The following is a 16,721-nucleotide window of genomic DNA, read 5'->3' as shown; positions in this document are numbered from 1 at the left end:
ACGATATGTCAGTTCTAAAAGAGCAATCAATAATACTTGTTTTCTAAAAGGTCTATAAATAGGGCCACTAATTAACTATTAAAAAATATATTTTGAATACCACCGGCTTGGGAAGGAAGAGTACTTGGTCGTTAGGCTGATTGATATTGTCTGGACCCTTTACCTTGTGAATTGCACTAACTACATCCCTTACTTTTAGGTTAAAATAAATACTTTATCTCTATTTTATTTTTAAATAAAGCTTTACACCATCTTTACACATCTTTTATCTAAATTTAATTGATAAAGTATTAAAAACTAAGTTCGGCGATATCTAACCTCATTTAATATAAAAAGCTGTTATATACACATCTCGTCTAATCATTTTCCTAATTATATCTAAGCTTAGAGCAACTTTTATGTAACAAAAACACCTTATATTTTTCCCAGTGCAGGACAACACACTCACAAGGGCGAAATGAAAACGCGCGCTCGTCAGTCAGCTAGGTCCCTTTACCTTTCCCTTTCCACTCGAAGGGGCGAGGCCAGGGCCCAGCCCACATCAGAGAAGCGTTTTTTTTTTTTCAGAAATCCCCCCTTTCCCTTCCCCGGCCACTGATTCCACCCCAGTCCACCACCCCACACCCATCCTTGGCTCGTTTCCTGCTCAACAAATGCCAAGAAAAAGTTTTTTCGACATCGTTCCCCAACCGCCAGCCACCCGACTCCGTCCTCATCATCATTGTCGTTGAATTTGAAACGTTGTTGCAGCCACTGGGGTGGGCGTATATCGGTCTGCGAGGGGGTCAGTCGTCGTCCTCAGCGCCCTCTCGTCTTCGTTTACGTTCTCGTACTCGGTCTCGTCCTCGTCCTCGTCCTCGTCCTCGAGCCAGTGCTCACTCGCTCTCCTTGCGCGGCATGAGCACTAGCAGCGCCACATGGCTGGCCAAAGCAAAGGCAACACATTTGAAGAGGGTCGCACACATCGCCGGAGTTTGAGTTTGAGGCAGGGGCGAGCAAAGAAATGGGAAACTAAAATGAAAGAAATCCAGGGACAGGAACCAAGTGCACTGCACGAAATACAGTGTTTGATCTACAGCAACATCTAAAGATATCTGTTAATAAATTGAACTCTTTCACAATAACAGAAACTTCAATAAATACTTTAGTTTATAAATACCATTATCTTTTTCTTATATCACTTAATCATCTGCAATAAAGCATTTACTATACTTTTTCTCACAGTATTGGAGAGGGGTTATTGGACCCGGGTGCATGGGAGCCCCAGCTCCAGCTGTGCTTGTCTGCTCGTTTGTTCTTCGATTTAATGAAGGATATGCCGCATGGCTCACCTCTAAGCACCCAATTCCAGATCCCAGCCTATTTCTTCAACTTTTTTTTTTTTTATATATAAATTTCATAACTTTTCCCTGCTTGCTCGAAAAAAAGTTTTTGCTTTTAGGCCTAAAAAGCGGGTTGAAGCCAGCCCTCCTTTCGTTCACCCGTTTTTCATGCGGATTTTGGGTTTCGTTATTTCTTTCCATTTTTCCCATCCTTCCCCCGGATTTTTTTGCCAGCTGCTTTGCATAATACGAGGGTTCTCGGGCCAAAGAAAAAGAGTTTGAATGGGGTAGAAAAATGAGTGAAAAAACCGGGCCCACCTTGGAGAGGTGGAAAGAATGGAGAGGAAGATGCCAAAACGATGGCTCAAAAGACAGTGAAAATGTGAGCAAGGCAAGGATAAAAGGCAGAGCGCTGAGATAGATGAAGAGGCTTAGCTGGAGAATGATTGTCATCAGTGAAGTCTTTTCCACCGCCTAACTTACTCTTCGAATATGAAAGTGAAAACAAAACCAACTCCCTGACCACTTACCTACACCTCCGGTCTGTGTCCTAAGCTGGTCCACTGAATCCAATGTCAAAAGCAATATTATTTCAGTTCCTGCATGCAGAGTTCTTCAATTATGCTCCTTAGGCAGCCCCCACTGCCCAGTCGATAAAAGTGGTTGCTTGGGGGAGGGAGTTCCGAAAAACTCTGACTGCAGGAGATGGGATGGTGCGGGTGGGACCCTCTCTCGATATTGTCAAAAAGTAATTAGATTCGAGGTTATTACATAAGCGCAAACGAGCGTCCAAAATTGGGAACCCTCGCACACACAGACACAAACACAGAACGAAGGAGGGGTGGATCTGGGCACAGCCCGATTCCGTCTCTGCCCATTTTTATTTTATTTTTGGGCACGAAAAATGTGAAACAAAGTTACAGAGACGGGCCAAGTGGTGACGTCGTTCCCAGTGCCTGTCCTGCTGTCCCCCTGCCTGCTCCTGGCCCCTGCCCACTCGCATCCTCGTCGTCGCAGGCAACAAATTAAATGCTGAAAATAATACAAAGACATCCTCCCTCCTGGCGGCGCTAACGATTCTGGTGACGCGGGCTCAGTTTACGCTTAGCGTGGAGGCTTACGGCACATGGCACTGGCTGATGACGATGCCGGGCTGATGGGGTGGTGGTGGTCGTGCCTGGTGGAGGTGGCTGTCTTCACTGTCATGACAACAAGGCACAGAATCTTTAGACCCAAAATACGGGTAGAGGTTCTGGCTTGCGGGAAGTTGGGTGCGACTTAGTGCTAGCTATCTTGCACGGGGATAGAGCCTATAATGGATGGAGCCACTGATCTGAACAGCATTCCATTCGCTAACCATACCCAAGAGGAGTACTCCCAATCAAGGTTAAGTATTAAGTTTGCAAGCAGCAGTGAATACAAAATAAAGCATGAGATAATAAAGGTAAAAGGTAATAAATAAAGGTAGATTATTTTCTATAACCGTATAATCACTTTACACTTTGGATAGTAGTGTAACAATAGTTCAATACTAAGTTTAAATTTATTTAATTCCCTGCTACTTCAAGAACTCCTACTATTAAGACAGAGCCTTTGGAAAGGAGCGAATCTTAACGAAATTAGACTCAGAATGCCATTAGTAATGCAGTTGGTTCTTAGGAATATAGAGAAAGCAGTGGCGCCTGTAGCTTTCTTACTAGTTTAGTTCTAGCTTCTTCAATATATTTAAAAAGATTTAAAAGTTTCCAATGTTCTATATACAATCGTTGAACTACCAACTTATTATCCTTATTTGATATTTATTTTACTTGTAACATTCAAATACATATTTCATTAAAAATCTCTAGCATTTGGCTTGGAATTTCCTTTTTTTTTTTTTTGAGAAAATGTATCTGATTTGCATTTTGGTTCAAACAGACCCAAAAAAGGGTTCGTCATGCCCTGGTTAAGGGGTGACAAAGTGATTAAAAAGTGTGGAAAGGGGAAAAGAGAATTTGGCTGTGGAGAGCCCAAGATGCAGGTGAAACCCTCAAGGAAGGCTGGGCGGATGAAGAGCTGCGAGAAGGGGTGAGAACGGAACTGGAACTGTGGTAAACACGGCAAGGGTTGTTCGGCCTGAGATTGTGCCTAGTTTAATTTCAGTTAATTGTGTTTTGCTTCTGAGTAAAACATTCGACTATTTGATGAAAATAATGCCGGAAAAGCGGTGAAATTTCCAGATTCGGTGGTTGGAAAATTCATGAGGGTGGCACGTGAAAGGGTTGAGCCGAGGGGAAGTTTCTATGCGAACTTCTTTGATATAAATAAGTACATACATACGTGTATATACGGAAGTAGTTTGTGCCAAGTCATTTGTGAATCTTATGCTAATGCGAATGGGAAAGCAGCTAAAAGCTTCGGGGGGTAACATGGGGGTGTGCTATTCATTGGAATACTGAAATTTCTTAATTGATTAAATTTATAACTGACAGAGCCATCTATGAGCTTATAGTTTTATAATTTTTGCATGAATAATGCAGTTCCTGAGAGTAAAATTTCTTTGGGTATAAGAGATTAGGTTGAAGAATTATCGATATATATTTATAAATAAACAACTCATTTAGTGTAAATTAATTTGGTTTTTGCACTTGCTGTCAGATAGTCGCTATTATTTCTAAAGATTTCGACCTATTGATTTACATATAAATATTAATATTTAAGTACTAAGTTATTGACAAATCTCAACTATATAACTTGGAATATTTAATTTAATAAAAAGTACAAATAAAAAGTGTTATCCCCTTGTTAAGTCTTGTTTTTTTTTTTTTGGGGCGTTGATCTATTTGGCCCACCATTTCACACATCATTAATCATATGATACTATCAGATTATATGTCGGCATCATCTTTACCCCTGATTTCTAGGAGCGGAGCATGAAAAATCTCTTGTGGCGGCCGTACTGAAAGTTAATTGAAAATCAAGTTAATGCGTTTAATTGAATAGCCATATAAGCATATGTGCTGTCAGGGGCCCAGCGCTAAAAACCTGTACACAGAAATGCAATAAAAACATTAAGCGAAAAAAAAGAATCGAGTACACAAACATAAAGCACACATAATTGCTTACACACACAGAGACACACCTCGGCACACGCACAGCGGGTGTCCGAAGAGGGCTACGGGCGGATGTCCTGTCGATGCGTGGAGGAGACAGAGGCCCATGTGCATATTTATATGTGGGAAATTATATACAAACACAAACACCCACGCCCTCGCGCCCCACGACCCACGGCCCACGGCCCAATATGCCCCGCACAACGCACACACAATATATAGAAAATCATAATGACGACGATGCATCATCGCAGAACAAAGGCGACACGCACAGAGCCAGAACCAGAACCAGACCCATGACCATAACCATATCCAGAACAAGGACCAGGACCTTAGCCCCTGCCCTACGCAGGCCGAGCCCTAGCCCCCTTCCAGAGCAACCCTTTCGGGCAGGTGTGAGTGGCACACTATTCAGGGAATAGGTTGCGTGTGGGCCGGGGAATCCGCCCCAAAGTGTCCCAATCAGACAATCGATGCGATTAGGGGAAGAGTGCTGTTGGGCAGCCACATGGATCGGCCTTAAGAAAGTGTCCTCTTGGGGAGACAGGCGAACCCGCAATTGCTTAGAGCCTTGATAAATAAATCCCGCCGACAGCTTCTTCTAATTATTATTATGGAAATTTCCTCTCTAAAAACCAGGAATCGGTCTTAGAGCCTAAAAGCATGCAATGTTATCGATTTGAGGCCTTGTTGCTTCAAACGCCATCTCGCTCTCTCGCACACACACACAGGAGCCAGCCCTCCCATTCGCTCTGTCTCGGTGCGGTGCGGTGCGGGGGAAATCCATTTTTCTTAAGATGAATTTTGATTAAAATTTTCGACCAACACACACGAGCGACTCTTCCGTCTCGCTCTGGCCCTGTGTAGCTCTCTCGCTCGCTCTATGTATCACTCCAGCCTTTTTGATTCGGGCGTTCCGGTGAGTGTACATGTGTGAGGGGTGAGGTGTGCGTATCAGATGTTTTGGCCCCCTCGAATGTCTTAAGAAACAGCAGTGGCTTGGAAAACTGCAACGAAAATGAATGCAACTCCTTCGATGACCGGGGTGTGGCATTCCTTATATATAAATAGGCAATTTACTTTGTTTTTTGATAAATGGCAGTTGCCACTGAAGACCAACCTAATCAGTGACTACCTTATGAAGGCTTTACCTCATCATTTGCTGTCTGAAATGTCTTTTGTTCAATATCAAACAAGCATTTTGCAATGGGGGATATCAGAGTTATCAGAGTTATTGGTATTATCAGAGTTATCAATATAATCCGAGTTATCAAAATTGAAGATACCCAACTATATTTCTCTGTTGTTGTGTCTCCATGGTCACTGCAATTACGGCTGACATTAGATCTGGACGAGGCGAAAAATGTGATTTTGTTGTGCCGAGTCAGCAGGGGATGTCCAAGGCCCCAAACCAGTGGCTCAATCATTATTCTCGGGCCCCCAAAAGTGGCAGCCACAAACTTTAGTGCACTTTCTTCGTTCCTATAGCTGGCTCGCTCTAGCCACCGCAAGCACAACACACACACGTCCACGAACACTTGCCCTCTCACTTGCTCACTAATAAGAAATTTCCGAATTAGGCCCTCTCGCTCTGGCAGCTCGCATGCCGACTCTGTCTACGGAAAATGCAAAATGCAAAAATGTGCATTAGGCAAAGTCCAAGAAGCAAAACGAAAACTTTTTGGGGCGACATCGGAGGGGCAGGGCAGAAGGAAGCGGCGGAAGGGGGCGAGAACGGAAGCTGTTGCAGCTGCATGCGGTCAGCACGTCTCTGTGTGCGGGTGGGGGTGGGTGGCATATGCAACTGGAGGGGGGCGGGGAGGGCGTGTGTGGTTAGCTTCTTAAAATACAAGCATACGAAATGCCGAGTCCCAAAATTCTTACAAGCCAGAGTGCAATCTCTCGCTCTCTCTACATAACTGTATATGTAAGGATGTGTGTGGTCAGCTGATGTATGGGAAACTCTTTGGTCAGTTTTCTTGCAAGAAAATCTAATCAACACACACACACACCAACACGCACACACACACACACAGACGCAGACTCAGGGCACTGCAGCGTGTTACGTATACGCAGCGTTGGACGAACGTCGTTTGTGCATAATTCGTTCTTGTATGAGAGGGGGCGGGCAGAGGTCCTACTGCAGTTTGCCGGCGGGGGTAATTTCTCCCAGGAGGTAGCCCACAAATACAAGTATATATAAATGCTTTTAATTTGCACAGTACGCACACACAAAGGAGTGCAAAATTTTGAAGAAAATCCAGCAGAACAACTTGCTTTTCGGAAGTTGCTTGCCGGCAGTGGAGAGCCGGTGCTGCTGGGACTGGGTAAGTCTTACGACATTTGGCCATCTGCCTGGGAGGAGGAGTGTGTGTGCGTAATGGGGTAAAAAGAGAGGAGCAGAGAGAGCATAGTGCTGTGCTGTCTTATCTTTTTACTTGAAAGCCACCTCACCTCCTAGAACTACGCAAGGGCCGGGATCTGGATGGGGCTCAGGCGGGGATTGTACATCCACAGTTGAGTTTTGGGCTTTACGCATGCATAATCAATGCATTTTCTTCAAAGTGTCTACGCCCGAGAATCTCGGAGAGGGATGCAGTGTTTCGGGGGCGGGAGATGCGTTCAGCTTATAAATTAGTTGCAAAATATAATTTATGTTATATCTGTGTGTGGAACTTCTTTTGGGCTAATGCACAGCCACAAGACTGATTGCAATTATTGAAAGGTAAGTTCTATCTACAATTATTGTTACATTAATTCACATTATGGCAGAGAAATTTAATGAAAAGATACGTAATGGTATGGTAGGTAGATGTACGTTTAGTTATTTCTTGGAATATTATCATTAGATCTCTTTATGGTAAAACATTTTGGGAAAGGATTCATTTGGAGTTGCTAAGCTTCACCACCGATCGTACTATTTAAATTCTATAAAGCAAGCCTAAGTGAGCTTCTTGGCCTTATAAAATACTGTTGCCTTAAGGTAAGTATTATAACTCAATTTACTTCAATGTGTGCTTAATAATGTGTGCTTGTAATGTAATAATGAAATAACACCAAAAAGAAGCAAAGCATTTCTGGAAAAATCATATTCAGACCTAGTGAATATCCACTAGGTCTTGTTCAACGTGAATTAGAAACAATTTTAATAATTCCGATTACGGTTATTACTCTTAATACCAATAGTTTCCTTTAGATTATAGATCTTATTACGCCCAAAATTTAAAATTAAGCCAAAAACATATCATAACTCTCCAAGTCTCAACCCCCTTCTCGGGTCTTTTCAGTCCAATAAAAACCAATTACAGCCCAATCAATCGGTCATACCAATGGCAAAAATAACAAAATAACTCCAGCGCGAACCGCGGCACAGACTCGAATGATAAATCAAAAAATTGTATTTGCAAAATGACTAAAAATAATGGGGCAAATCCCCCTCGAATATGCAAATAGAGCACAAATATCTTACCCAGCACCCTTTTGTCTGGCTTTGGTTTTTATTTGAATCCTTTTGTGGCCGTCTGCTGGTTGTGCTCCACTTTTGAATTGATTTCGCCGAAAGTCGTAAATTCCTTTGGCAACTTTCGCTCGTTGAATTCTGCATCCTTTTGCCCGGCGTCGATGTTTGTTTTGGAATTGTTTTCATGTTTTATTTTGTTGCACGCCGCGCTTGGCTTTTTGTTGCCGTTTTTACGGCCAAGGAAAATGGAAAAAAGCGTTGAAAGTCGGGATCCTCCATAATAATATTCAAAGCCATGTGTGTGCGAGCGGCCGCGAGAGAGGGAGAGAGAGCGGGTCACAAATACAATGGCACAGCGCTCATCGTCCTTTTCGTCGTCGCGAGTTTCTCTTTGCTGCCTTTCGTCCTCGTTTCTCGCCTCGTGTTTGTTTATTTGCATTTCCGCTTGAGCTGCAGAGCTCTCTCCTGTCTCCTGTCTCCTCTCTCCTCGAGCCGTGTGGGCTTGTGTGTGTGAGTGTGTGTGTGCGCGCGAGGGCTCCACAGGTGGTTGTGTCTGTTGCTTCTCTGCCTTCATCCTCTGGCATTGTCATTGAGGACTTTTTTCTGTTGTTGCCCGCTTTCTAGTTTGTCTTGCTTGTTTTTTCGTCGGCTCCCAAACACTTTTGCCTTCGCATTTCTTTTCCGCTCGCCACGTGTGAGTGTGCGAGTGCGTGCCGGCCCGAATATGTGTGTGTGTGTGTGTGTGAGTGTAGCCTCCAGGACATGCCCATCATCTTCTCTTTGCATTCTCTCGCATTGTCGAGCGGCGTCTCGCTCTCGAGCCGCTTGCTTATTTGTTTGTTTTGCCTCCACTTTGCTTTTTCCTGTTTCTGTTGTCCTTTGGCCGGATTGGGGGCAGTGTGGCGGGGTCGGTTCCGAAGGATAATTTTCTTGGTCGCCCGGTTTGTTTTTTGTGCTCTTATTATGCCGCACACGGCTCAACTTTTCAACTTGTTCTTTTTAGCTTTTTTCGATGGCGGCAAAATAAAATGAAGTAAAAAGTACAATTTCGTCAAGGACGTTAATTGTTTTGCTTCTATTTTTTCGTCTGGCCTGTATGCTTGTATGTGCGAGAGGGACGGCAGCCGGAGGTCTGTCTATGTGTGCGTGAGTCCTTTGACTTTTATTTTTGCTTTTATTTTCTGGCGCTGCTTGTTTATGTTGTTTTTGCATTGCCACCTCAATTTGCGTGCACTTTGCGTCTGCTGTTTCTGTTGCTGTTGCTGGCTTGGCGCTGCGTGTCCTTGCCATTATTTTGATTTCTTTTTTTCCACTTTCTTCCGGTTAGAGCACTCACACACACACACACACATTCTGCCATAAGTGGCGTTTAATTTATCAATTTGTCGTTTGCCAAAGGAATTCATTATTTGATTGTTCTCTCCATTTTTTTTGCCGCTTTCCGCCTCGTCCTTTCGGTCTCTTTCATGAGGTTTGTTTACTATTGTCTGGGCTTAATCTTTTGTTTATTTGCCATCAACGTCACCGTTCCGTGTCGGTGTCGTCTGTCTTTGTGTCTGCCGCTTTGTCGCTGCATCGGAAGCTCAATCGGTAGCCATGAAATCCTTTTTAGCCCGCCCCACCGCCACCCACTCGCTGCGTGCTTGTAGTGTTTCGGTAATTGAAGTCAAATTGCTTATTGAGATGGATGCCATGTTGATTGAGGTTTTTAATGATTGTTTGTCTTCAAAGAGTTATACATTTCGTAGTGGTTCGATTTTTCATTATGTTATCTGTCTTTTATAATTAATATTAGATTTTAATATAAGTTACTAGTATTCGGTAAAGCTTAAATTAAGCTAATTTCTTTATTGGAGCATTGAAATATTAATATATGTTCAAGAAAAATAGAAATCTTCGAGACTTTAAAGTAACTTTACCGGATTTTGTCTGTAAAAGGCAATTTTTTTATAAAAGATCTTAAAAATCTATCTCAAAACAGATGTCTTTTCATACTCCTTAACACAAATCCCTGTTGCTCTCATTCAAATCGTACAAATAATTAAAACGCAAGCCGAACAAGTCCAAATAAGTAATTGCCACCTTGTAGGACAAGTCGTCAGCAAACCTGAACATAGACCATCAAAAGTACCAAAATAAAAAAAAGGGAAAATCAGAAAGACTTCGACGAAGAACACCTCGAACCGAATTGACAAATTAAAAGGGAGAATAAGGCAAAGGAGAGCTCCGAAAGGGACACTGGCTGGGACCCAGTGGACAATTAAGCAGAAGGGTGACTGACAATTAGAGGGATGGCTGAGGAATCGACAAGTTTCGGGCGCGCAATTATGATTATGGGTGCGTCCCCACCCAAATCCCTCCTTAATTGTTTTTTTCTCTCTCTCTCATCTCTCGGTTTCCTTTTGCCAGGGATGCTGCCCAGTTGCCTGGACGGAAATTCATTAGAGCAGCGGGGTAACTGGTCCCTGGCCATGTCAAAGCGGCTCCAAGACGATGTCTTGGCTTTTTTCCTCAGCGAAAATTGCAATTTTTCCAGGACTAGACTTCGACGGGGCTGGGCTGGGACAATTGTCCCTGCCTGGCAGACATCCTCGAGCCCCAACTTTGCTATAAAAAAGGGCTTCGCGTCCTGCTTACGGCACAGGAAGGGGGGGGGCCTGGAGGACAGCTAGACGGGCGGACGAGCAAACATAAAAATGCGTTTTTGCCTTCTGAAGTCCCTTTTTGAAGGGCGGCCCTTGGGGTGGGGCTGGGGAGCGACTTGGACGGGCACCTAAACAGAAAGTAATCAACTCACACACACATACATATATACTTGTATATATATACACACAGTTTCACAGATATAAATAGAGAGACAGGACAAGAACGGCGTCTCCACCTTCGCTCATTTGCACAAAACACACCCACAACTTGGGTCCGAGCTGGAGAAACTTTTTTTTCGCTTTCGCCGCTCCAACATTTCTGTTTCCTCCTCATCGAAGGACGAAACGGAGGGGGAACGGGATGGGCGGGGCATTGTTCTTGTGCCGCCATGAAAATTAATGAAGAAGTGCCCGACCCATGTTCCAAAGGCACTAAAACTCCGTCCTCCGCCCATCCACCGACAGACAGACTGACGTTTTGGTCCCCTGGTTCGTCGGGGTGTGGGTTCTGGGACCTGGGTCCTGGATCCTGTGACTTGGGACTTGGTTGGGGTATGGATGTGGTGGGTCGGCAACCGTGGCTACGACCGCCTCTTGGGGGTGCGTGCCCATATCTCCTGGTGTCCAATTTTTTTTTGACTTACCCTAACTCTAAAGCGGGATTAATTCTGGTTGTCTTTCAGTTTGAACTTATTTATGCTTGAATTTAAATAATTGCAATATCTTTTAAGCAACAAAATTTTGAATAGATATGAAAATTGAGTAAAAACAACAAAAACAGAGTTCTAATTGGCATTCTGTTGAGAAATAAAATATTGAGTTAATCATTGAAATAAAAAATCAACTTGATCCTTAAAAAAATGCTTATTAAATCTGAATTTTTATATTAAATAATACATTAAATTTATATTTAGAAAATAGATAAGAGGTTTAGCAGTATTTAAAATTTGTATCAGAACTCAAATAGACCAACGTTTTGTATGTTGAATCAATGTAATTTAATAAATTTCGGAATTTTTTCATTGGATGAATTTTTTGCCAATAGCAAATGCAATGTTTACAGGTCGCTTGAAGAGAATTTGAATTTTGGGCAGGGCCACTGGGGCAATATAAGCCCACTTGAAACAGCAGCCACACACGAGGCTAACTGGACTTCTCCACCTAGAGGCGAAAATCTGTTAAAAAATGTCACAGACCCTATGAAAATATCTGAAACTAGACGGCCAAGGGGTCCGCCAAAAAACCAGGAGCGAAAGACAATGGAAAAGCGATTTCGACGGGCACACGGAGCATTGGGCAAGCCAAGCCCTTCGGGTGAGTGGAGGATTGTGAATTTGTGGACTGCGGGGGTGACTCACCCAACTGGAACGGGCACCACACACATGGTCAAGTGGGTGTTGACCCGTCCGCATTTAGAGGTGCACGGACTCGGCCAGTGTTGGGTTTTTTTTTCGGGAGGCTAGTCGCCCGCCCGACTGCGGCAACTGTCGCTAGATGGCGCCGAACAGGAGCCGAGCAGCAGCGAAAGGCGGACACGGACACGGACATGGACGAGGACGAGGACGACGCCTTTGCTTTTAGCTTGATTGCCAAGCCTAGTTAACTGTAAAGTTTTATAACTTTGGCCGGTTACCACCAGCCCCCACCCAGTCCCCCAATCACCCAATCACCGCCCCCTCTCAAGCACAGACAAGCCTCACCTGCCGAGCGTTGAAATCGGTTGGTTTATAGCACGCGCCAACGCAGCCCTTGGTCGTTGGTCGTTGGTCCCTTTGCCTCCTAAGCCCCGCCTGGCCGGGCTCTAGCCCCCACCCGTATCCCTGACAGCCCCGACTTTCGCTCGACCCTTTTAAAAAGTCGTCAATACTCTGGCCCTGCTGCGAAAGGGTTTTGGGGAGACGTGCAACGTCCTCTGAACTCGGAAAGGACTGGGTCCGGGAACAGACCAGAACAAGGACCTGAGCTCGGGCGTCTATCAAATTCCAATTTCGGTCCCTTTTTTTCCTCCGCTCCGCTGGCATTCAAGGTTTATGGCGTCTTTTTAGCGTAAATCCTGCATGGCCACACCCGGAGTCCAGTCCTGCTGCTGCACCCTTCGGGGCACCCTTTGTTCCGCACCCCTGAGTCAACCTAATGCTCCACCTCCCGTTGGGGCCACATCTTTACAGCCTCCACCCTCAGACTCACAAACTCCAATGGAACAGTAAAAAAGGCAGTACTGTGTATTTACATCTATTACTTTTGATTTTAAAATGTGGAACGAAAAACTTATATTTCAAAATGTTGGTTTTTTATATTATTAGTTGATTATTTAATTCAAAGTTTAAGTAAATTAATAGAACTTTGATTGCGGATATAGAAGCTTTAGTAAATATTTTCTCTTTATATCAACACATTTGCTTTCAAGCTGATTTCTTTGTTGAAAAATTTGCAAGTTAGCCTCACGATCTCCATTGGGATCATCGAGCCAGTATGATGCAAGCAAAATTCATATTAATCGAACAATGAGAAATTTACCTGCAATGCTATAAAGTCTTAATTTTATTATTACTTTATGCAATACCCTGCTTCTGAGCTCCCACATATATTGGAATATTTTCGTAGTAAATTTAAATTAAAAGAGTGTCAAGGCCATATTATTGAATGATTGATTTTTAACTAGAGAATCTCGACGTAAGAGTTCGAACGATTTTTTTTTATAAATATTTAGTTTTTAAGTTCTGATGAGTATCCACAAGTCAAAGCAGTCTGACTAGTTTTTGATGCAAACATTTGTTGGTTGTATTGTTGGAAACCGGTATTTTTTGTTGGCAAATATAATATATACAGACATACGAGCCATATGCACACTCCATTCATAAAGAACTTTATTTAAGTTTGAATAAGATGTTGGTTATTTACTGTAAACCACTGTAAATTGATGGATTAACCCTTTGAGCTTAAAATGAATTCAAAACCACAAATAAAATGAGCAATACCTGGATTATAATTATATGCAATACTCCCAACTCTATGTAAAATACGTATATTTCCCAGCACAGTGAGAAAAACCCCTCTCAGGGGAGAGATAACCTTTAAATAACAATCAGTATGTATATATCCCCGCGTTGAGAGCGATTAGCTGGCGATTGGCAAGCTCAGTCAGAATTATCAGTCGCGATCAACGCCAAGTTCAGTTCGATTCCGGGATTCAAAGTGTTAACACGTGCCACGCGAAAAATCGAGGATGAGGTACGCCAATCTTGTAGTTAGCTGTGCCTGCTTCCTGCTCCTTCACATTGAGGTAGGTCGTGCAACTCGCCACTGGCTCCTCCACAAGTAACTTTGATGTTCACCTTTAGATGGGAGCAGCCAGAGCCGCCGTCACCGGACCCAGCGAGAGTCTTTACGCCCTGGCCCGGGACCTTGGATTGGATGCTGCCGGATTGGACGAGATATGGCGCACCGGAAAGCCCTTGGTTATCAGAAAACAGATCCCGCCGAATGAAGTGACAACTGTTACCTACAATCTGGGCCCCGACAGACGCACAATTACCAAGAGGGTGGAAAATAAGTTTCACTCTTCTTTCCAATTTCGAGAGAGTTGGGGTCAGCCAGATACCGAGCTCTTTCTTAACCCGTTCCTGAATCCGTTTGGCAGTGGATTTTCGCAGGCATTCTTTGAAAACTGGACGAGAATATTCTCAACGAACCCGTTTATACCTTGCTGCCAGGGGTTTAATGGGCATTATAATCCAAATAATCCGACCCCACCTCCAACAAATGAGCGCTTTCCAAATGAACGCATTCCCATTCAACGCAATCCAACCGCAAACGAGCGTCCCGTCTATACGCCAAATGTAGATGAATCCAATTCAAATGATCCCCAGTGGGTGCCAGTACCAGAGGTTACAACCCGGTTGCCGGTGGTTCCCCTGCCCACTCTGGCGCCCTCAAATAACCCGGGAGCTGATACTGTGATCGACGATTTCCTGGCAAAGGTTGATGTCACCACCACGGATATTAAGGAAGAGGATGGGGAATATGTCAGAACGATCGTGGATAAAAACGGGAGAGTTCTTAAAGCCAAATTCGAGCTGGTCGAAACCAAAAGTCAAAATGGAAATCAGCCCACCAAGTAAATTATTAAATACTATTAGTTGTTAATTAAACATTGCTTGTAAATAAATTCAGCCGCAAAATTGTTATTAAAGTTTCTGGTTTTTCATTTCAAGAATAACATATAAACTCCGTATATATTTTTTCAAGGAAACTTATTGAAATTATGCTGTGAATAAAGATGAATGCATTTCGAGGTCGCCACCTCATAATGTAATTCTCGATTATCTCTGGCAGAAAAACATTTTTGCTTTGCGGTAGGGGTAGAAAAACAGTTTTTTTTTTCCTAGACGTAATTTTGTTGATGTCAAAACTGCATTTTTATAAGAAAAAAATAAGCAAAGTGTATTTAGTTTATAGTGTTCGTGTGTGGCAGGAGTTCCTCTGCCGATTCTGTGACCCGCGGAATAGGGCAGTGCCGACCATTTCACCACTTTTTCTTAAATCGAATCGATCCAGTTAAAAACTGCAAGGGTATATAGTATATAGACAGATATTCGATAATGCTTTGCAGGAGCTTATGACAATGCTGAAATTATTTTAAGGGTATTAAACGATTTGCTTCCAAAGCTATCCTCGTTTGCTTATTTTTGAGCTTTGAGGCCCCTGTTTCAGAGCGATAACCTTTGGGAGGAAAGCTTAATTTTTGAATTTGAAAGGGAGACACCTACACAAGCTCACATCAGACTCTTGAGCGTGATCAAGTGGCGATCGGCCAGCTGAGTCGCCACAATCAGCGTCAGTCAGTTTCTGACAATCAGAGTGTTTGCAAGTGCCGCGGAACGACCGACAATGAAGTACGCTAATCTCTGGGCTAGCTGCGCCTGCTTGCTGCTCCTTCAACTAGAGGTAGGTCAGGCAACTGACCTTCAATCCCCGATTAAGTAAGGTATTTGTTTGGTTTTAGATGGGAGCCGCAAGAGCCACCGTCAGCGTACCCAGCGAGTCTCTCTACAACATGGCCCGGGGAATGGGCCTAGATGCTGCTGGCCTGGACGAAATTTGGCGCACTAGACAGCCGTTGGTTACCACAAAGCAGGGGGAGGCCGGAGAGCAGACTAGAGTGACCTACGAGCTAAGTCCCGATCGCACAGCGCTGTCCATGCACAGGCTCACGGAGAAGTCGACACCGGCTAGGATAGAGGCTAGTGCCACCTCGCTCTCCAAGCCGCAAGAAGAAGAATGGGAGTACGTGCCTAATCCCGCCCGGCTCCCAGCTTCCCGGTTTCCCGAGCAAAATTTTGGTTTCGACAGCTCCGATAATACCTTCGGTGATCCGTTTGGCAGCGGGTTCCCCCACTCATCGCTTTTCCCCAGGTGGGGGCTTCCTGAGGGAGTAACACCTCGATTCGAGACCAAAACGGAGTTGGACGACCAAGGTCGAAGGGTGACGACAACCACCAGCACCTATAGCGGTCCTCTTTCCCCCGGACACAGTTTCTTCAACTCGCTATTCCCCGATATCTCCAGAGCACCCGGTCCCATTCAACCCGAAAACACTCCCCAGGCACAGAGCCCGCCCGTTGGAGCCTTTCCCTCGCTGCCAGCCGGAACGTTCTTCAGAAAACCCGCCTTTCTGCCGCCACTGAATCCTTCGAGCCCTAGTGATCACACAGAGCCCACCTGGGTTCCAGTGCAAGACCCGACTACCACCCAGAGACCGGTGGATCTACTCCCCCCGGCTAGTGGCGCTGAGACAGACTCTACCATTGACGACTTTCTGGCCAGGGTGAACATCTCTGCCGCGGAAATCGAGGAGAAGAACGGGGAGCTCGTCAAGACGATCGTGGATAAGAACGGAAGAGTGCTGACCGTGAGGTTTGTGCTGAGCACTGTCAAGGGGGACCCGGAGAAGCCCAAGCAGGAGGAGCCCACCAAGTAAATCATTTCTAATTTCCATTGGTTAAAGCTTTGATTGTTACTCTAGTATATAATCAAGAAATGTGGATTAAAGCTTATAGTAAACAAATTAGAAAAATAAAAAGGCTCTTGAGTTCATTTATAAAAGTACTTATCAGTCGGGGCTAAGCCCCGAGATAACGCCGGACGGCCTGAGTCAATCTTTTACCGGGAATTTCGCATTAAACAAAGTGATAAGGGTGTT

The 16,721-nt window shown here is 44.2% G+C and overlaps 2 protein-coding genes across 2 annotated transcripts; both read left to right on the top strand.

Annotated features, from left to right (window-relative positions):
• Positions 1-13,689: 13,689 nt before the first annotated feature.
• Positions 13,690-14,711, top strand: LOC108074403 (uncharacterized). The gene is made up of 2 exons (XM_017166430.2): positions 13,690-13,802; positions 13,861-14,711. Exons 1-2 carry the CDS (start codon positions 13,746-13,748, stop codon positions 14,638-14,640), a joined length of 837 nt encoding a protein of 278 aa, XP_017021919.1. The 5' UTR covers positions 13,690-13,745; the 3' UTR covers positions 14,641-14,711.
• A 626-nt stretch (positions 14,712-15,337) lies between these two features.
• On the top strand, positions 15,338-16,615 carry LOC108074394 (putative uncharacterized protein DDB_G0290521). The gene is made up of 2 exons (XM_017166419.3): positions 15,338-15,466; positions 15,525-16,615. Exons 1-2 carry the CDS (start codon positions 15,410-15,412, stop codon positions 16,497-16,499), a joined length of 1,032 nt encoding a protein of 343 aa, XP_017021908.1. The 5' UTR covers positions 15,338-15,409; the 3' UTR covers positions 16,500-16,615.
• The last annotated feature ends 106 nt before the right edge of the window (positions 16,616-16,721 follow it).

The sequence above is a fragment of the Drosophila kikkawai genome, chromosome 2R (genome assembly GCF_030179895.1).
Source record: "Drosophila kikkawai strain 14028-0561.14 chromosome 2R, DkikHiC1v2, whole genome shotgun sequence".
NCBI classification, from domain to species: domain Eukaryota; kingdom Metazoa; phylum Arthropoda; class Insecta; order Diptera; family Drosophilidae; genus Drosophila; species Drosophila kikkawai.
Note: the sequence above shows the minus strand (reverse complement) of the source record. Positions and strands in the feature narration are given on the sequence as shown.